Source organism: Prunus persica, chromosome G1 (genome assembly GCF_000346465.2).
Source record: "Prunus persica cultivar Lovell chromosome G1, Prunus_persica_NCBIv2, whole genome shotgun sequence".
NCBI lineage: Eukaryota > Viridiplantae > Streptophyta > Magnoliopsida > Rosales > Rosaceae > Prunus > Prunus persica.
In genome coordinates, this window is record NC_034009.1 from 33314328 (window position 1) to 33336226 (window position 21899).

A 21899-nucleotide genomic window follows, 5' to 3' on the forward strand; every position below is an offset into this window, starting at 1 on the left:
TGAAAGTTGTAGTAAAATCAAAGTTCATGTATGAGACTAAGACCAAAAAAAAAAATGTAGTATACCAAAGTTTGCATTTCGAGAAACTTTCGGGTAGTAAAGTAAAATTTATCCTATAATAAATACATAAATATTAATTGTATTGAAGAATTTGTTAAAGTAAAAAATATTTAAATAGCAAATAATGCTTTTCAAATTGGCAGCGTAGTTCAACAAACTTCAATTTATTACTACGTACTATTGGAAATGCTCTAAAGTTGATGAATCGATTAAAAGGTGTGTGTGTAGTTGTGAAGCGGAAGAGTTCATTAATATAAATACAAATTTGGAGTAAATGCAAGCAGTTGAGTAAGGCACATCTTCTGTTGATGAGTACAGTCGATAAAAGTACAGAAGGCCCACCCATTGAATACGAAGCTGAATCTGCAGCAAGTACCTCTGGTTATTACTGTCACTGGTGCATTGCATGCATTGTTGCCCATGTTAATGTTCAAGTTCAAGACAAGACCCAAGCGTTCGATTCCTGCAGCTTTAATGTAAGAATTAAAGTGTTTCATTTTGTCGATTAGCTAAAAAAAGACTGTGCCATATATGGAGTTTTAAAATTTATTTGAAGTCATTTTTTTGTTTAGAATAAAAATATCAATAAGTACTTTCTTTTCTCTTTTTTTCTTATAAATTTATGATCCTCTGAGTGACCCCTCTTGGCTCTTGTTGATCATGTATAAATTATAATTGGTGTGGAGAATGTACAAGTTAGAACCATACTATTAGTATTAGGAGTTGAGTTGGGACCGCATGTATGTATCATGCATGTATGTGACTTTTAAAACACTCAACAATTAATATTGTGTGAACGCCATTCATACGTTATTATTGTGTGAACGTCATATATTTTGTACTATTCTTCGTTGCTTTCTTGTCTATTTACAATAACATTCGCCGCATGATAATAATATGTAGACATCCGAATAAGAGAATTACTAGATATATATTATTCATTTCATTCCATGATAATAAATATGCATGCAACAGTGTACTTCATATATCACAATAAACTCATCTCAATAATATTCCATGAGAAACCCGTAGCAACCTCACTTCTGTCACCCACTAGAATATATTATAGATATATAACCAGTTATTGTTCGCTCGACATCCCTTTGCTTGCCAACTGAATTCAACCAAATTTTTTCTAATCCATGTGACACCTTAAATTTCAAAATTTTAAAGATAGATACGAAAGTGAAGGTGAGCACCGGTGCGAAAACATTCATATGAATTCCTGACATAATTAATGGAAAATTGTATGAATTTTGAATAATTTATATATAGCAACACATGTCATTTAATCATTCAGTGTATGGAAATGAGGGTCGACCAAAAGAAAAGAATTATGGATGGAGTTTTGTCTTTTTGTGGGTCTTGGTCGTTAAAAGGAATTGATTGTCGGTCCTGCAAGTCGCATCCTTGGTAGTAATACATCTATCTAAACCCCCAACCAACTTATCTCTGGCCCTCGGATCTGGTTAAAATCTCTCCACCATAATTGCATAAAATTATATGTGTGGTTGGTTGCAACCTCTTTTTTGCAGGATTTTGTTGATATTGACACGTTGTGGTTGTGATTGTAGCGCATTAATTCAACCCTAAATTATTTCAAAATGGTATTTTAATAGATTATTACTACAATATATTATCTATTCTTCCAAGAATTAAGAAAATGTAATTCATAAAATGTAATTTATTATATGCTTATTGGAGCATATGAAAATGTAATCAGTTTCAGTTGCCAAGAAGGAAATCGTTTACATATCTTCGGAGTAGTGGAGGAATCAGCACACTGTAGGTCCGTTCTGTAGGATGGTAACTATCCCAAAACACATAATCATTTGCATTTGCGCACGTGGCATCGTACTTGTTGCATAACACTGCTACCTCTATGATCCCAGTCCCACAGCATCCTTTCTCCGCAACTTTAAACCCTGAAATTCATTCATAAATTACTTAATTACCCCAAAATGAGAAAACAAAGATTGATTGATGATCAAATATATATATATATATATATATATATATCCACGTACGCAATTATCGTAGGCTTACCAGTCTTGGCAGGGTTGAGAATGATATCCAGTAGAGGATTGTAGACATCCACGTAGACCACTCTGCTGTTTGGGAGGGCTGTGTTTAAGGAGTTGAGAGACCGGGAAAGTTTAGCGTTGAATAACTTTGCTGCTTCATTGTATTCTTCGGCGCAGTCTCTTGCTAATCCTCCACCTAATGTTCTTTGTGAAGGCACACATCCTATTGGTGGTGCACTGAACAGACCAATCCTTCTCGCGCCAAGTCCGTACAATTCCTGCCAGTTAAAGTTACTAATTATGAACCCTAATTAATAATACAAGTTTAAATATTAATTATATTAAGATTAGATCCAACAAACAACATTATATATATATATATATATAAAATGTTAGTTACCTTGACGAAACTAGACGCGGAGTTGACCATAAGGTCGGTGTAAGCAGGAACATCATACTGTGCTTTTCTTGCGCGAATGGTAAAATAGGTGTTGGCAAGGTCGTCGCTGCCAGCCACCACCAGAAACAGAGCGTTGGATAGAATGAAGTTGGTTCTCTCTTCTCCAACAATGCCTTTAAGCTTCCCTATATACTCCTTGAACATTGACAACTGATCCGACAGTGATATAACTGACTGTATTTCATCATAATTAATTGGAGAATAAATTAAAATTAATAAATATTAGGGTTGTAGTTGTTGTATTATTAGATGCGAACGTACATACCGCTATTTGGGGTGTCATTGGGTCGTATCCCGTGCCACCTGAAGCAAAGCAGACTCCCGTTGCCAGATCTTCAGGCCGTAGACTAGGATCTAAATACGCCGGCAAATACTTTTTGATTCCCAGTTCTTCCACTGCTCATATTTTTCAAAATTCAAAAACCAACTGTTAGTGTTAATAAGCAAGTAATTTAACAAAAGAAGAAACCAACGATATATATATAAATATATCTCAATTAAATAAATTAAATATTATTTTGCTATTTTCTGAATAAAACAAAATTAAACTTCATATATAAATCTGCAAACTGAATTCAGATAAAAGGTAGCTTTATTAAACAAGTGATTGTTTCAAACATGAGCAGCTAGTGAATATACACACACATACATATAAACTTGGAATATTCACACACATATATTGAAAACCTTGGAATTTTGGTTGGAACTCGCTTGGCTCGCTATGCTCTGTACTCCTCCCATGTAGTAGCGAAATGGGTTACTGATCCACCAAATTTCTTACAGGATGTTTTGTTCATTGATGTTATATAATTTGTTTCTAGTTTTATACTTCTTAGGCACGTGTGATATTCTTTCCTATTTAGGATTTTTTCATATGAGTTTCTTAACCAGTGCACGCATAACATGCCCATTATTCCCACTTTCTAATGGAATGAAATATACCTATTGGAAAAAAAAACTTGGAATTTTGGTTGGATAACGACAAATTAATTGCTAAATTCTTCACTCATAAATTCTGTAGTTGGCGACAAATGGCAAAATTATTCACTCATATTCTTTCGTTTACATGTATATTATTTGTCATGCATATATATATACTGTGAGTATATATTGACCGGGAAGAGAGAGAGGGAGCGGGAGATTTAGTAGATAGCTATATATAACATACCTATGAAGTCAGAGGGCACTTTTCCATTGCCAAATCTGCCTGTTGGCTTGTGTCCCTGGAAATCTCTTCCATAAGGAGAGAAATTGCACTTAATAAGAGACTTAAGATTGTTGTTGTTGCCCGTGTCCATTATAGAATCACCGAACACGATGACCGCTGGAATTGTCTGGCCTGGAGGTAGCTTCACGGCAGCCTCTACTGTAATTGTGGGGTAATGGAAGAGACCAAAAACTACAAGACAAACATATACTATCAACTGGGACTTAGATTGGGAGGAGGAAGAAGATGAAAACTCCATAAAGAAGAATCCCACTCCCATTATTTTCAGAGGAAGAGAACAAAACAAAGGGAAGATGTGCCAACTGTTTGGTCTCACTCACACACATACACACATACACACTCCAGGTGCTTTTATACACATATAGAGTAGACAAGTTGTGAAACTATTGTGCTCTTGCCTTTTTCTAGTCATTGATTGTACACACAAGAGACTTAATCCAATCTTTTCTTCTTACCAGAAAAAAGATATCCAAGCTGTTTCAAATATAAAAAGTTGGCGTGACACATTTTCAACTGCAATCATTTCATTCCAATTTGGCTATATTTTACCGTGTCAAGTAGTCCTTTCAGTGATCAAGATATATCTATATTGTACAAACATAATAATTTGTAATGAATACATAACTAGACAGACGTTCGGACATTATTATTGTGCAGATACCATGTATCCCTTCTTACTTTTCTTCCCATTTACAATAGCATCCGCACAATAATAACATATAGACATCCGGATGAAAGAATAATTGCATATATATATATATGTATGCAAAATGTATTTATGCGGGTACTAGGCACGAAGAAAACCTTCCTTTCTCCATGTACACAAGAGGAACAAATAGTTGAAAATTATGGAAAAATGGGAAAATGATAGAAAACCTTCCTTTCTTCATAATTAATAACGTGCTACTGTTGCACTAGCCATTGGTGGGTCTAATAAGTTTAGAAATCAATAATGTGGAAAAAAAACCCACTAGCGATGTATATATGTTCAATATTTCTCAACTAAAAGAATTGAAAACTGTCATCTATGATTCAATGATCAGCCACATGGGCTCCTGCTCATGTATATCCTTATATCTTACGCTGGAAACTTGACCCTTGAATGAAGCAAAGATATATATATTTTTAGGCATTACAGGTGAGGGAGCAGTGATTGGTCCACAGTTGTTGTTATAATCTTTAAGAAGAACTGGGGCTTCCTTGTGAAATGAAGGCTCGAGACATTATCTTTTAATTAGCACATGAAATGAAAACGTCAACTTTCTGGATCAAGCGGTAAACTTTCAGACCAAACACAAATTGTGATGTTTGCCTGCCCAACCCAAGTCATGATTTATATCATTTTAAATTGGTTTGTAATTACGAAGATTGCCAGTAATTAGAAATTAAGTAGAGGTCAACGCATGGAGAGTGTATGTGTTACTTTTGTTGTTGGACGGATTATAAACAAATACAAAACGCACTCAGTTTGGTTTAACTACCAGATGATATATCTATATACAAAACAAGCCAACAGGGTGTTGCCTTCTGTTATTGAAGGAAGGGCAAGGAAAAACCTACACGCCACGCCCATTTCTTCATCAAATCAAATACAAAACATAATTAATCTTATTAATCTAGACCTGCCAATGCCATGATGGTGGTGACATCAAGCCTAAATTTATTAAAACTTTTCACGGGGACTGAGAAAGATAAAAAAGCAACAGTGTGTGTGTGTGTGTGTGTGTGTGTGTAGGCAGAGGGAGGAGGGAGGAGGGAGGAGGGAGGGTAAAAGGTACTACAACAGTAGGAGGCCACTTTGAAGGTCACAGACTAGTCCACGTAACAATACCGCTCGAAATTAATTGCAGTGATTAATTCCTCAACGGTTGGCGCGACAGAACCAGAGTTTATTCTTATTAATTAATTATTTCAGACTATAATAATCTATCCATCATTCAAAGCAACATCTTTAGATCATTCTGGCTACAGCCTCCTAATATTATTTTATAACATATGAGATTGCTCAGACTTATATTTGAAAGCGATATTGCCTCATTAAATAAAGGATTATGCAATAGATTAATAACAACTTGGCTTGGTCCGCACCAGCTGTGAGTTTGATCACGTCTTACCTATTAATTAGCTGCAAACTCCTATCCCTCTTTTTTTTTCTTTTTCCGATTGATAGGTGTAAATATGAAGCTGATGGCGGAAAAAATCCGAAAGCAACAGAAACTGTATGATCTGGATTGTACGGTGCAAATGAGAGTGAGACGTTACTTGATGAAATGCAAGTTGCAAGTTGTAAGGTCCTCTTGTAGCTAATAGACATTTTCAAGCTTACTGTAGGTTTGGGAGTTTCATTTCATCTGCCGTTTCGCAATTCAATTTCAGATTTTAAATGGGCCTACAAATTTGGCCACGAGCTTCTCGATTAAAGTGGATTTGTATAGTTGTAGCCAGTCGGTGTATCGTCTCTCGTCGTTTTCTGCTTGCCGTTACTAGTTTACAGTGCACCCTGACTGATTATTATTATTAATGCCGATGCCAAGCCGAAGATACTCTTCCAGAAACCCCTAGGAAAACTGCAAAGGCAAAGCAGGCTTTTGACCGGATACCAGTACATTCCTAAATCAATGAATCGCACAGATAAAAACTATAAATATTCAAAGGTCCCCTACTTATGTTATGTCAATAATCACATTAAAAGATCCTGAATTCCTAACCATATCACATAAATTGCCAAAAGTATATAATAAGTGATTGGATGATGACATACAACCTTATCTTCGAAATGAAATTGGCATCCAATACATTTATTTCTTTCCATTTCTTAATATATCTTTATTAATAACATCGAATCGAATGACTCTTAAGAAACAATTTACCCCTAGGCACAAAACATGGTAAAACCATTTGGAAAAAACAGCATTCTCTCGTCAAAGCAAGGTCAAACCAAGCTTGAAGAAAAGATATGGCAAAGAAGCCAAAAGAACACATTCCACCAAATTTCACAAAAAATGCAACTTCCCTCACGTATGGAATAACAAATTGAAACTAACAGCGTTGATGAGCTATTTCATATACACAAGGGCCAATTTAACATCATGTATTTGACGTAAAAGGCATAATTATATAAACATCAATTTACATAAAGGCATGACCCAGTTGATGGGGCTCTCAAATAAATACTTCATATACACGCTAAACAACAGAAAGCAACAGCCATCCGGTCAACAACAAACCAGAAAGACAATGACACAGTAAAAGCTCTTCCAAATTATTAGGAAACATACCCAAACCAATAAAATAACCAGCAACTTCAAAGAGAACAATTGAGTGCTGCCATAAAAATCTGTTTTCAATCAATGAGCACTCACAAGAAATGGATTCTGGCAAACCCCACATTCGATGGTCTCCGAACCTGAGCTGGGAACTTGAACCTGCAACAATTCCAGTAATGGAATCAACAACTACATGCAAAAATATGAATATGTACAGTGCACACTAAGACACTACACATGCTACGAAAGAGTGAGATTTAATCTTCAATTCAAACTCATTTGAACTTCTATGTAAAATGAGCTTTATAAAAACAATATATATTTCAACCTTTAAAATATGATTACTTATAATTTGCATGAGACGCCCTTGAAAATCTAAAATATTACCTGCAAGTGGACCGTGCATGTCGGACAGGCAACCTCTCTCATCCGCCTTCCAGATCCATCAGACTTTGAACCTGACAAATCAACAAGCAAATTAGCAGTGTCTATACGCTTCTGGCTTCTAAAGTACTATTTGAATATTACAAACTGCAGGAAACCCCACTGGTTTATCTAACTGCACACTTAGCGCGTTGGCCCATAAATAATAACATTAAAAGGAGACTAAAAACTTCTTTTTCATGGCCATATTTTCCACCATCCAATCTTCAAAAGCAAAGAAATTACCTGAGGATTCCTTGCGATTCTTTTCCATCTCCTCCTGTACAGAAAATTAAATTAAAAAAATAAAAACGAAGTGTGAGCTCACACACAAGATATAAAAAAAATGCCTGTACTGATCCAGACTTATTAGATATTCAGCTTACGTATTCATAAATTAAAATTACAGTCGGTGCAAACATAATTTGTCAATTAGAAAATGCAGACTCTGTTAGAAGCAAAAAGACGCACACAACACTAAAATCACCTGAAGCTTCTTGGCAAGATCCTCATGACTCTGCAATCCTGCAGGTTTACTAGATACTTCCTTAGCATTACTCAGCCTCTGAGTCACTTCAGCCTATAAATGATAATGACACTGTAAGGACTCTTCATTTCAATATAATTATATGATGCAGAAGTTCTGGCATAAGCCAAACTTACTAAAAATAAATAAACCTTGGAACAGTAACTCGGACATAAAACCCATTGACCAAATATCAATTGATTGTAAATTTTCCATCCAAGATCCCTTTGCCAACATAAACCAAGACTCTAATAATAATGAATCCAACCACAGTCACTACAAGGTAAGACATAATCTATGAAACTTCCAAATCACATCCACAGATCATTGACCGCTATAGCTTGTCTAAACATTCTTTATCATTTATGTTTTGTTTGACCAAATAGAAAGTCGAAAGGAAAACTCTAACAAAGTGTTCCAAGTTAATGATACGAGCAGTAATCAAGGCACTCCCAAAGAACAGCAAACTCATTCACGTTACTTTTTTTTTTTCCTTTAAAAAACACATACAAAAAGAACCGAAATCTCCACTTCAACAGATCTACGAGACCAACCAAGCTATTATGTTATTTCCTACAGGGAACAACAATGAAAATGGTGGGAAACTAATTGGTCAATCTAATTATCCAAACATAGTGGGGCAAATACCTGAACAACTGACCTAGTTCCCTGAAAATAAATGAAAATTTTGATCAGAAACTAACATCCTAAGAGGCTAAATCTTCACAGGAACACAACAAAAGAAAATGGAAACCAGACCATTTTGTGTGATATACTCCATAACAACGTGTCAAATAGGATCACTGAATTATATTGAGAAGCAAAACGAAATATAAAATATTAAAACACAAAATGAATCTTAAATCCTCTCCACACCCGCTATGGACTTCCTACTGACATAGTTGGAATGATGTGATAAGTTTAGAGACGTACCAAGCATCGGTCACAAACTCGAACCTGCGGAGCATTCTCATCAGCAGTTAATGCAATTCTGCCATGGGTACACTTGTCACAGAAAATATCTCCACAGTTCCGGCAGTGATGCTACAATGGAGGAGAAACCGATAAGTTCATAAGACGGTAGCATGAACAACAAACTCTGAAGATGCTGCCTTAAAATTAGACATACCTTACGGATAAATGCCCCAAAATCTGTCCCACATGCTGTACATTTTGTAACTGCTTCATCAGGAACCTAAAAAAACAATAATGAAATAAGCATGAGCAAAAACTCCAAGATCACTTTATTACTTGCTAAAAGAACTCCAACAGCCATTCACTGCATTAAAAGGTGTCCATGGAGTAATATTCAGCACTACCACATTTATGTCATTCTAAAAAGGCGAAAAAGCTTTCAGGAAGATAAGCTAGTATTACCCAATGATCTTTCTCCTCGTTTCCTGGTTTTATAATGTTCATCCAATCAGTTAATCCTTTCTTTCTCTCTGCAGACTGTTCACTTGGCTTTAAAGATTCAGTTGGCTTGATTCTTCCACCCATTTCCTTAAGCTGAATAACAAGAGATAAGTGTAATGTGTCACTAATAATAATCAACAAAACCCATTGATAAGGATAACCATAGTCTCGAGGACATAAAACATGGGGACTATATTATGCCTCTTTCTGAGCTGCAGTAAAAGAAAAGCATATAAAATTATAAAGACAGAATCATCCAATAAAAATATCAGCATATACACACAATAATCTCATCCTTCCATCTTTCAGTATAAGAAGGCCCAACTGGAACTTCCTAACTAATTCTATAAGTTACAAACAGAAGAAAAAGGATTTCATTTTTCGAATTATGAATGCTAGAAACCAACCAGTACAAGACATTGTAAAAATCTCAAGTAAATATCTTTAGGCATTGAAGGAACGCATTTGATATTCATCCACTTATGCACAGAGAACTCATTTTGATGTACTTCAATACCATCATCAATCAAATTATACCAACCTCGTGTATGAGACAGGCCCCATTCAAGGGTAACCTAAAGCTAATTTCTAAGCTCAGTGCTGTCAGTTATGAAGGGGAACCATTATTCTTTTAAAAAGGGGAAAATAAAGCTCTAAAAAACCCAACCTGTACAGTCGCAGCAGTCACTGTATCCAAAAGGGTGTTGGTGGTGTAACTATTTGACTGCAATCTAATACGTCTTGGCTCAATATCGACAGAGCTCTTTGACCAAAATGCAAATGTAGAGGAATCAGTTACCTGTATGAGAAGGGAAGAAACCAATTATTCAGACCTCAAGCCAAATACTAACAGTTCCATACTAGAATCAAAGTGAAACTAGAACAAACTTACTTCACATCTTGTAACGGTCTCGAGGGGATATATTCTCAATGTCCGACTAGTAGCAGGATCAAGCATACGAATACCATCCAAACCAATCTGGAAGATAATTTTTCTATCAACAAACTTTATATAAAAACAAGAAGAAAAATACAAAGGAACTAAACAAGAACAATGGGTGACATCCAAAATACTATCCAGACTTCAAACCAACCTAAGATAATCATTCAGATGAATACCAAAAACAGCTTCATGCTTACATTACATGCATATCGAATATAGGAGAGTTCACATAGAAACATATGGAAAATTAGAGAAGTTTAAACTAACAATTCTGGAATCATCTTTTAGACTAAAAAAATTAAAATGTGCATTTTAAATATTAAATTAAATCCACTGAAAAGGAAGTCTCAGTGAGTGCTGCTGTCATTTATAAGATAGTAAAACAAGTACTAGAAGATACCATTAAAAATTTAAAAGAAAAAAAGAAGAAGGCATCTCCATGTGTATTAAAGCACTTGTAAACGTAAAATTCAAATAACAGGAAGATAATTCAATAATTTATAGTCCCTATTTACCATTTTCTTTAAAGTAACATTTATGCCAAAACATGATTTCTATCTAGTGGTGAAGTTCCAATTACAGTTCTCGCCTAAGGCTATGATCTAATTACTGAAATTCATAAGCATGGGAAAACAATACGAAACTTCCCACTCCAACCTCTAGTCAAGAACATAATAGGTCTTTGAGACAATGGGGAGACGATAAGGATTAGATCAAAATAAAATGGTAAACATGGGAAAGAAAGAAAGAAATAGGGTATGTACAATCAAAACGAAAATTAACAATGTGGCAATCAACACAGTGGAGATGGTAGAATAACAGCCCAATCAACAAAATAACATAAATAAAAATTTGAAAATTTAATAGTTGTGCTTGTCCTAAGACATGAATTAAATTTCCACTCAAATAGGACAAAGTGCCTCCATGTTCATACCTGACAAAGAACATCCATGGTGCTCTGTCCTCCACTTTCAGCCAACAGCTTGACCCGGAACTTAAGCACCCCACTCTTCGCGTCTTCTTGAGTATCGGCCTTCGGTACTGCCCGCACGATCTTGCCGGAGCTCACTGATGAGTTCTTCCCAGAAGGGAAACTGATCGACCTGCCGTAGTCATCGAATAAAGACGAGCCTGAAGACTTGGGTGCTGTGCCACGAGCCCCGTATGGCTCCACCTTGTCACCTTGGTAAGCATAAACACCGTCGCCGTACGCTTCATCCCGACCTGAATCATACCGCTTCCCATATAGATCCGATCCCAAATCGGATCGGGTCCGGTTGTAGCTTCCGTACCTATCATCTAAATAGGAACTGCCAACACCGCCGTGCTCGAATTTCACAGAACTTTCGTAGGGATTTTCATATACAGGCGGGACTGAGGAGGGAGGTTGAGAAAACGGGCCTGAGTAAGCGGACGAATAAGGAGAAGAGGGATTGGAATTATGGTTAGGGTTTGCGGGAATTGTCGGTGGCAAAGTGGCATAACTGGGAGCCGATTGATTCTGATCGTATGGCGGATGATACGATTGCTGCTGAGGCGGCGGTTGATAGGGCGCATGGGTCTCAAAGGGAGGGAAAGAAGGTGGTTGAGGTGTGGGATTGAAGGTTTGCAAATTAGGGTTGGAGATTGGAGGAGGGGTATAGGAAGGAGCGGTGGGAGGGGCAGGATCGGGATTCAGAGAATACGGAGGGTAAGATTGGGAATAAAGCGAGTAATCGGAGGTGGTAAAAGGTGGTGCAGAGGCGTAGGGGTTCTGGTGGGGATCGGTGGGGTTAGGAATAGGGTTAGGGTTAGGGTTTTGAAGCGGAGGGTATTGGTAATATGGAGCGGAGGTGTAATCTCCGTGTTGCATCGCTGATTGAGGACGATAGACTGTTTCAGAGAGCGATGGATGACGAGGAGAGGAGGAGGAGGAGGAGGGGAAGCAAAATGTGGCTGTTGTCGCTATGTTTGGCGAGGAAGCAAACCAACGAGTAGACTCAAAACGGTCTTGTGTAGCTTTGAATTTGTTAGGGCCTGCTTGGGGTTTTTCTTTCAAGTGTTACGATTAGAATCAATCTAGGCCATGTACCGATCTTGTGTAGCTTTCAAACCAAATGGACCGATCTTGCCTCTTTGACTAAAACTGAGCCCAGTTGAGCATCAACCTTTAGCCCATGTAGCGTGAATTTGCACATACATTTTATTTGCCCCAAACTTTTCCTTCTTTATTTTATTTTTAAAGTTTCAATTGACAATCGAAACCACTTTTCATTATTTTAAACTCATTTTTCCACCACCCCCTAACTCCAAAGAAATGCTAAAAACTTGTTATGCAGTGTATGAGACAACTATTTTCTCTTGTGACAACAACCATGACGCTTGTGCATGAGTGATGAGCACATGAAATATTTATTAAACACAATTGAGCTTAATAATAATCATTACCGTATCATTAATACTAAAATATATTCCCACAATCTATTTGTGTTAAATAGTGAATATTTTGCAAACCGGTTTATAGCTTTGTAGTAAGAGTATTTGTTGATTGGTGGTCTCATATTTGAATCCAAGTGACACATGCCCTCCCATGGAGTATAACTCAGTTTATTGAACTCTTCCACCTTCACCCTCCCCCAATTGCTTGTAAAAAAATAGTAGGAGTTACAAGAAGCACACTGACGAAGAAAAAATAAACCAGTACATCTATGATAATTCATAGTTTTGGCTCCAAATAACACATTATGCAATCTTATTATGTGATTTAATTGAGAATGGTTGTTTTCACTCCTTACCTTATAAAACTATATTGCTCTAACTTCAACTTGTCCTTTTATATGACTAGAGACTTGTTTCGGAGTGATTCTGGATATGCCATAACCACTTATGGGCAGAAAACATCCCCACATGTTTCTCCCTATAATCACTTTAAGTGATTTTAAGTGATTATGGGAAGAAGCACCTCCCATGTGTTTCTCCATAAAATCACTTAAGGCCAATTTAGCATTGTTGTGCTGTGAAAATAATCGCTGTCAGATTTGCTGTGAGAGAATGTTGTTTCACGTTTGGTAAATATTTTGTTAAATGTGTTGTTGGTACAATAATTAGTTTCTCAATATCTAGTAAATTTTTTGTGTGAAAATGTTGTGTGTTGTGTATAATGACTAAAAATGACATTATGTTGAAATAACTTTTCTGTTTAAGTGTTTTTGGTAAAGGGAAAAGCATTTTCACTTTATAGGGGTGGATCTGTGGCAGTATGTTTTTAACACAATTTTTGGGCCATTAGATTACTCTACTTTCAATGGATGAGATTATACCTAACATGACTTTTTGATATAAAAAAAATAAATAAAAGTAATTTTCTCTTTCTTCTCCCTATTTTCTTGGAAAGATAAATTTCTCTCAACAATTTTTTTTTTTTTAATCTTTCCTCTTCCTCTTCCCAACACGCTCTCTACTACCTCTCTCTCATCAAACCCCCAAATTTTATTTTTTTTTCCTTTTTGCTATTCCCTGTTTCTTTCTTTATGTTTATCTCTTCAATGAAATCCTACATATTAGGTGAAAGGTCCCAATTTTTACTTTGCTTTTCGTCTTTTTTTTTTAATTTAAAAAAAAAATGTCATGTTGGATTACCTTTCAACAAGCTTGGATATCATGGTGAAAAAGAATGATACCCAAATAATATTTTGAATTCGCACAAACTTCCTTATTGCTACTATCTATAAGACTTGAGAAATGGTGGTAAAATTGATTCACATAGCTTCAATTTACAAGTTTCTTTTTACAAGACAAATGCGATATTATGTGTTAAGGCTTTTAATGGCTTGGTTCAAAGTTGAAAGCGAAGATTAAAATCCATACATCCTAAACCCAAAGATTTAGAAACATTAACAACAATTTGAAACCCATTAATAAGAATAACTTCATTTCTAGAGAGGCAGTGGCGGACTCATAGAGGAGCAAAAAGGTGCAGTTGCACCTCCTCTCGCTTGAAAATACCACAGAAGTCAATCATCTTGACCTTTTGGGCTGCTAGGTGGCTGGTTAAGAATGCCTACCACATGTTTGTGGAAAGGCCGGAGTGAAGAGCAACAAAGTAACAAGGCAGCGCGATCTATTTTTCTTTTAACGAATCGTTTTGGACCAGATCAATTACTCTATTTTAAAATCACTATGTGCACTACATGTATTTTAGTTTTTGTTCTATTAAAGACCACAACATGTTGCAGCTTTAGTTCAAGGGTAGAGTGGTCATTGGAGCTTACTAGAATATTTTGTTAGTTCATATATATGTTACAATATTGTAAATCCAATTAATCAATATATTCAAAACATGAATGAGCATCATGCAAGTTCTTCAAAAGCAAAAACAAAAAATTCATCAGTGAATCTTTTTCAATTAATAAAAGAAAGAGTGAGCAGAGCATCATCCAGGGAGAGTTAATGTGGTAGTTGATGCCCTCAGCAGGAAATCCTCGGGATCTGTAGCTCATCTCCGAGGGAGGTATTTACCATTGCTGGTTGAGTTGCGAAAGTTGAGAGTTGGGCTAGGTATGGGTGAACAGAGAGCCTTGTTGGCCACTCTTTATGTGAGATCCGTGTTGGTAGAACGAATACTTGTAGCCCAGTCGCAGGATCCATGGATCTGTACACTAAGTGGAGGTCAAGAATGGTACCAGAACTGATTATTCAGTGAGAAATGATGGAGCATCAATGGTGGGTAGCAGGTTGTACGTTCCTAATGATGAAGTATTAAAAAGAGAAATTCTTGAGGAGGCTCACTGTTTGGCTTTTGCTATGCACCCTGGCAGTACGAAAATATATCGTACTTTGAGAGAACATTATGGGTGGCCCTTCATGAAGAAACAAATAGCAGAGTACGTCAATAAGTGCTTAATTTGTCAGCAAGTTAAAGTTGAGCGACAGAAACCATCAGGGTGCTGCAACCACTTCCGATTCCTGAGTGGAAGTAGGAGCACATCATCATGGATTTTGTGTTCAAGCTTCCTCGGACACTGAACAAACATGACAGAGTTTGGGTAATTGTGGATCGACTCACCAAGTTCGTCCATTTTCTGCCGGTGAAAGCGAACTATACTTTGAATAAGTTGGCTAAGATTTTCATAGATGAGATTGTAAGATTGCATGGGGTGCCAGTATCCATTGTCTCAGACAGAGATCCCTGGTTCACATCTCGTTTATGGACGAAGTTACAAGAAGCTTTTGGAACTCAATTGCGGTTTAGTACTGCATTCCATCCCCAGATTGACGGTCAGTTAGAAGGAACGATCCAGACCTTGGAAGATATGTTGAGAGCATGTGCATTGCATTTTCGGGGAGATTGGGATGAAAAGTTACCGCTCATGGAATTTGCCTATAACAATAGTTACCCGGCAAGTATCGGGATGTCGTCATTTGGTGCCTTGTATGGGAAGCAATGTAGGATACGTCTGTACTGGGATGAGGTAGGTGAGCACAGATTAGAAGTATCTGAGGATGTCGAACGGACAAAGAAACAGGTTGAATTAATTAGAGAATGACTAAAGGCAACTCCGGACCGACAAAAGAGTTATGCGGATAATAGGAGGAAAGATCTTCAGTTTGAGGTTGGTGACTAGGTATTTCTGAAGTTATCGCCTTGGAAAGGTGTAGTGAGGTTCGGAAAGCGGGGAAAGCTAAGTCCTCTCTATATTGGGCTATACGAGATTCTGGAACGTGTGGGCCCAGTAGCCTACAGATTTGCTTTGCCCTCAGACCTTTCCCGGCTGCCTGATGTATTTCTTGTCTCGATGCTCCGGAAGTATATCTCATATCCTTCCCATGTTTTAGAGGAGCAACCAATAGAATTGAAGGATGACTAGACTTATGTGGAGCAACCAGTTTAAATTTTAGATTGGAAAATGTAGGTGTTACGTTCTAGAGAGATCCCATTGGTGAAAGTCTTGTGGATGAGTCATAATGTAAGAGAGGCTACATGGGAACCCGATGATCAAATGCGGGATTAGTACCTTACCTCTTCGAGCGACAAGCATGGAAATTTCGAGGACGAAATTTTTATAAAGGGGTAGATTGTAACAACTCGATCCTTAATTAATTTTAAATTATTAATTTATTCTAAGAAAAGACAATTATACCTTTAGAATATTTTATTAGGTTTAAAGTTCACTTTTTGACCGGGAAGGAATTTGAGAATTTCGATTATGTCATTGCGTAGATCACATTGAAGTGAGTCTGTAGACACGTAGTGGACTTGAATCAGAGTTATAACGACGAAAATACGATCAAAACAATTATATGGGCAAAATGGTAATTTTTAGAAATTGGATTTTTAAATCCAGACTCTCTCTCTCTCTCTCTCTCTTCGAATTCCGCCATCCGGCCACAGCAGCACGTGAGACCGGTGCTAAAAGGACCGGCCTAGCTCCGCCGTCCCATCTCAGCCAATCTCGGCTGCCAGCCGCCGCTCGTGCCACCGGAGAACTCAAAGAAACAATCGAATTTTGACAGGATGTTCGCCGGCTCGATCTCTTTCCTCCGGTTGCCATTTTGGATAATCAAGGTATGAAATCTCATCTACTCTTCGAGCTCTACCTGATGTTTGGGTAGGATTTGATCAATTTCTAGCCTAGGTGAGTTGATTTTGAATCTAAAGTTTGGCCGATTTTGGGATAGCGATTTCGGCCACTTCCACTCATTTTTCAAGGTAGGCCCAAGAACAAAAGTGACTCCAAATGAGGTTTTACACCTAGGGTAGAAATCTTGGCCTGCAGTTTGGAGTATTTCCGGTTGCTGGAATTTGATCTGTATACCCACGCGCTGCCGTCACGTGGGCAATGTGTTGGGGGCTATATTTTGTCCTAGAATGATCCTCGTGATCTCACAAGTGCGTAAGTACTCTCGGATTCTAATTTGGTTAACGTTTGAACTCCGAACGGATCTCGTCTATTGTGCGATTTTCGGGTTCAATATGTTTCTGTTGGATCGTAGTCAATTTCATATATGATGATCTAGACAATTTCAGGATCGTGTAGGATTCGACGGATCGTGAATTGAGGTTTCGAATACTCCGAAACCGCAAACCCTAGGGCAAGATTAATTGTTGTAATCCGATCATGCGATCGTGATCAATCCGACCGTTCAATTTGGACCAAACTTACATGGTGGTTTCAGAAGAGTGCGTTGAACTTATAAGGACTTCCGGAACTATGATCGGAGGTCATGGGCCCAGCAGGCCCAATTGACCAAGTTTAGGCGGTTTAACCCCTCGGTTGACCGTGAGTCTTCCGAGGCAGTTATATTATTTGAGAAGCGTTTAAATGACCATGTAAACGAGTCCTGACCGAGGATGAGTTATTTGGGTCATGTTATGGATTGAGTATAGATAGTTACTTATAGATTGCTAATATGCCCAGTAACTGAAAATGATGTATCATGGCCCTTAATTCAGAAAAATGCTGAATTAGAAAGAGGAGCCCCCAAGATTAGTCATTAATTATAAACCCCTTAATACGGTATTAGAATGGATTAGATATCCAATCCCCAATAAGAGAGATTTAATCAATAGATTAGATAAAGCAGGCATTTTCTCTAAATTTGATAAATATAAAACCGCCTTTGTTACCCTATTTGGTCATTATGAATGGAATGTCATGTCTTTTGGTCTAAAAAATACACTTAATGAATTCCAGAATATAATGAATGAAATATTCAACCATTTCAGTGATTTCTCCATAGTTTATATTAATGATGTCCTTAGTTTCTGTCAGTCAATAGAACAACATTGGAAACACCTGTATAAATTCCTTCAAATAGTCAAGAAAAATGGTTTAGTTATCTCAGCCAAAAAAATCAAACTATTCCAAACCAATATTAAATTTCTTGGTTTTAACATATGTCAGTCACAAATCAGCCTAATTGATCAAGTTATCCAGTTTGTTGATAAATTTTCATATCAAATTCTTGACAAAAGTCAACTTCAAAGGTTTCTAGGATCTCTTAACTATGTCTCTGATTTCTATCAGAATATGCGAAAACAATGTAAACCCTTATTTGACAAACTCCAAAGTAATCATCTTCCTTGGACCCCTACTCATACAGAAATTGTTAAAAAAATCAAAATCCATGTTAAAACACTACCCTGTCTTGGTATTCTTTCAGTTAATTCCTTCAAAATAGTTGAAACTGACGACTCTGAAAATGATTATGGAGGCATGTCAAACAGAAAGTCAGTTCAAACCAAACAGAACAAATCGATCGATTCCATTATGGAATTTGTACACAGTCACAACATAATTATAGTACTATCAAAAAAGAAATTTTATCTATAGTATTATGCATTTCAAAATTCCAAGATGACTTATTAAATCAAAAAAACTTAGTCAGAGTAGATTGTAAAAGTGCAAAACATGTTTTAGAAAAGGATGTTCAAAATATTGCAGCAAAACAGATTTTTGCACGTTGGCAAGCCATTTTAAGCATTTATTATTTATTTTGATATTGAATATTTGAGAAGTAGTGAAAATTCTATCCCAGATTTCCTTACTAGAGAATTTCTTCAGGAAAAACAATGGCAGAAGAAGAAACAAAAAAGCAAGGCAAGTAACCAGTTAGACAGCTTCTAGCTTCAATGATCCTAGTCAAATCAGAACAACCTTCCCAAGTCATCCCTCGTCCAGGATATTCACCCATCCAAATATCAAATAGGTTTACTACTTTAGGATATACAATTAGTAACATTCATCCCAATTATTAGTCAGCCCTTATTTCCAGTTATGATCCATTTCAAGTCTTGACCCCTTCACCATCCTGTTCTCTAGTCAGTTAGAAAAAGTCCTATCCTTATTTCCCAAAAAGCAGTCACCCTCTTTCTCATTGAACCATGCTTTAGTAAGATGTCTAACCCAGTCAAAATAGCCAAAGCCTATTTCCCTCATAATTTCCATACATACCCCCCACACACTTCCAAATCACTTAAATATTATCAAGATATTCTTCTCGAAACCCAGACTTTAGAAATTAGACTAATCAAAGATAGAAATGACCCGAATATCAATCTATATCACTCCATGTATATTCAAAAAATTCTCAGTCAAGCTGAATGGGGTAAACACCCTTACTCTCTTAAGACGCTCAACTCTAGTCTCCAATACCATTACTATGACTACATCGAAGCTTGGCATACCATTTTCCTCCACCAAACTGAGGATTTTAGCCATTCATGGTTCGTCAACTTTGATAGTAAATTCATAAGTCCTTTTCCATACTGGTTTTTTTTCATGGTGGGAAAAACATGGTCCGACCCTTGACATTCTTCCCCCCAATCTTAAAGAGTCAGTCATGTACTTTTTTAGTAAATACAAATTCAAAGAAGAAAATCAAATTTTCCCAAATATTTTAATCTTCATAGCGAAATAAAAAGTCCCTTGGATCTTAAAATGGTCCTATCAAGTCAACTAGGAATTTCGTATTCTCTCTAAGGAAATCTCCATCAAATGGTGGGATAAGTTCAAGTTAGAAAGAATTGTTGACCAGGTTAATACTGAATTCCCTCCAATCAAGGTCCCTCAGTCAAAGCTTTCTTGCTCCGGCACATCTCATTCTTCCTTTCCAATTGAAGGAAGATCCAAGTCAAAAATAAAAGAATTAGCCAGACAATTAATGATTCAAGCCTCCCAGATGGATGATGATGAAGATGCTTCCCCAAGGTCTCAATCCACTCAAGCCTCATCTTTCAGTCAAACACAAAATTCATCAATCAATCAAAAAGATTCCACGTAGAAATTCAAATGGGCCAACTACCCCGACATTCAAGAGCCCTATGATTTGAATGAAGACTAAAGAAAACAAAAAAGAAGAAAGTAAAAATAAAAGTTAGAATAATGTCTTCAAGTCCCGTGCTTCTACAATCAATATTCCTTGCATAAAGACTAATAAAGTAAAGCAAAAGGCAAAAGTAAATTCAGATGGAAGAAAAAGAAGTTAGCTCTGTGCCTCCACAATCACCAAATGTTGCCGACATCTCAGTAGCCTGGCTATTTAAATAGAGGTTCATTTCACATTGTAAAGTCAAGTTACAATTTTAGTTTTCCAGTTTCAAAGTTCATTCAGAAGTGTCCTTTTGAAGAACACATGTAAAATATGAGTGTTATCTATCAATAAAATCTTTCAATCAAGATTTTCTGTAAGTTTGCAATTTCATTATCATCATTATTTTCAGTTAAATATTATTGCAATTTCATTATCATCATTATTTTCAGTTAAATATTATTGCAATTTCATTATCAGTTTTATTTAACTGCAGTTATATATATATAATATGTTTTCATCTCTCTGCAGTTTGCTATTTTCTTCCTGTTCGTTTGTTATTGTTTTGGTTCTACAAAGTTTCGGATATCAACAATAGCCACTTCGTGAACTAAATCAAAAGGCTAGAACTCATTAACCATTTAGAAATCAAAACAGAATTGAAGCTTTTAAAATTACTTTCATGGGTTAGGATCAGTTTGAGTTGTACGTAACCCAAATCCATGATAAGCTTCTCTAACCTTAATTGAGAAGAATGACATTGACAATAAAAATTAACCTTACATATTTCTTACTTGATTATTGTGGCTTCAAAATAGTGCTTCAACAATCCAACAAGAAAAATTGAAGAAAAAGAATGAGAAGCGTAGCTCTGGACTAAGGGACATGGAAGATAAGGTGTGAAGATGAATGATGGGAAGTAGAAGAATGAGGAGAAAGAGATGCGAACGTGAAAACATATGGGTTTTTTTTTTTTGGAATTCTGAAATTTTCGTTAAACTCTAGCGCCTCTCCAAACTGATTGCCACATAATCAGAAAATGAAAGCATATTTATACCAGCCTTCCCTTATAGCTTTCTTTTACAACCATTTTTAACAATAAGTTATTTTCTTATAGTTTACCAAACAAAGATAGGCTTCCCAAATTAAAAAAAAATAAAATAAAATTATTTTTTACTCCAAATAATCAACGCCAAATAGACTCTTAAAGTGATTATATAAAAAAATAATTCTTTATATTAAGTGATTTTTGGCCCATCAAAAATTAATGAACCATATATCTAACAAAAGCTCCAAATAATTTTTGTTTTGTTTTAACAAAAGCTCCAAAATAGTCCAATGTTCCCCTAAAGACAAAAGCAAAAAACTCCGAGGATCAAACATCAAACGTATAGTGGGATTCCATGTCTGAAGTGAACATCTCAGCCGTCCATGTAATCCATCATCCAATAAGAATAGTGGTCAATTTAATTTAATGACGGTAGAAGAGAGACCAGTTCAAATAGGAGGAAACTAGAAACGAAGGACGACCAGATGAGTGACTGAGTGGTGTCCATCTTCTGTCTTCTGTGTTCATTACTGAGATTGAAAGAAATAAAAGGAAAAATCAGCAGTTTCGGTTTTCCATGCAGAAGATCTCCATTCTCGAAAAACACCACTACGCCTCTACCTTATTATGGAAACGGTTGCTTTGATACGAATTGCAGGGCCCTCTATTATTTTATAATATTTTATTCAACTCACATCGACCAAGTTGTGGGATCC

General features: G+C 36.5%; 2 protein-coding genes across 3 annotated transcripts; both read right to left on the minus strand.

Annotated features, from left to right (window-relative positions):
• On the minus strand, nt 1716-4194 carry LOC109949527 (GDSL esterase/lipase EXL3-like). The gene is made up of 5 exons (XM_020565335.1): nt 3713-4194; nt 2810-2940; nt 2485-2718; nt 2107-2362; nt 1716-1985 (listed from the first exon to the last, which is right to left on the minus strand). The coding sequence occupies exons 1-5, from the start codon at nt 4029-4031 to the stop codon at nt 1786-1788; spliced, it is 1140 nt and encodes a 379-aa protein (XP_020420924.1). The 5' UTR covers nt 4032-4194; the 3' UTR covers nt 1716-1785.
• LOC18792338 (protein FREE1) lies at nt 6792-12362 on the minus strand. Of its 2 annotated transcripts, XM_020565315.1 has the most exons (11): nt 11281-12362; nt 10296-10382; nt 10071-10202; nt 9365-9496; nt 9117-9182; nt 8921-9031; nt 8636-8656; nt 7949-8041; nt 7708-7741; nt 7426-7496; nt 6792-7197 (listed from the first exon to the last, which is right to left on the minus strand). In XM_020565315.1, exons 1-11 carry the CDS (start codon nt 12196-12198, stop codon nt 7120-7122), a joined length of 1743 nt encoding a protein of 580 aa, XP_020420904.1. In that variant the 5' UTR covers nt 12199-12362; the 3' UTR covers nt 6792-7119. The 2 variants fall into 2 exon arrangements, with proteins under 2 accessions (XP_020420904.1, XP_007222458.1); XM_007222396.2 differs by lacking the exon at nt 8636-8656 and having other exon boundaries at nt 11281-12361.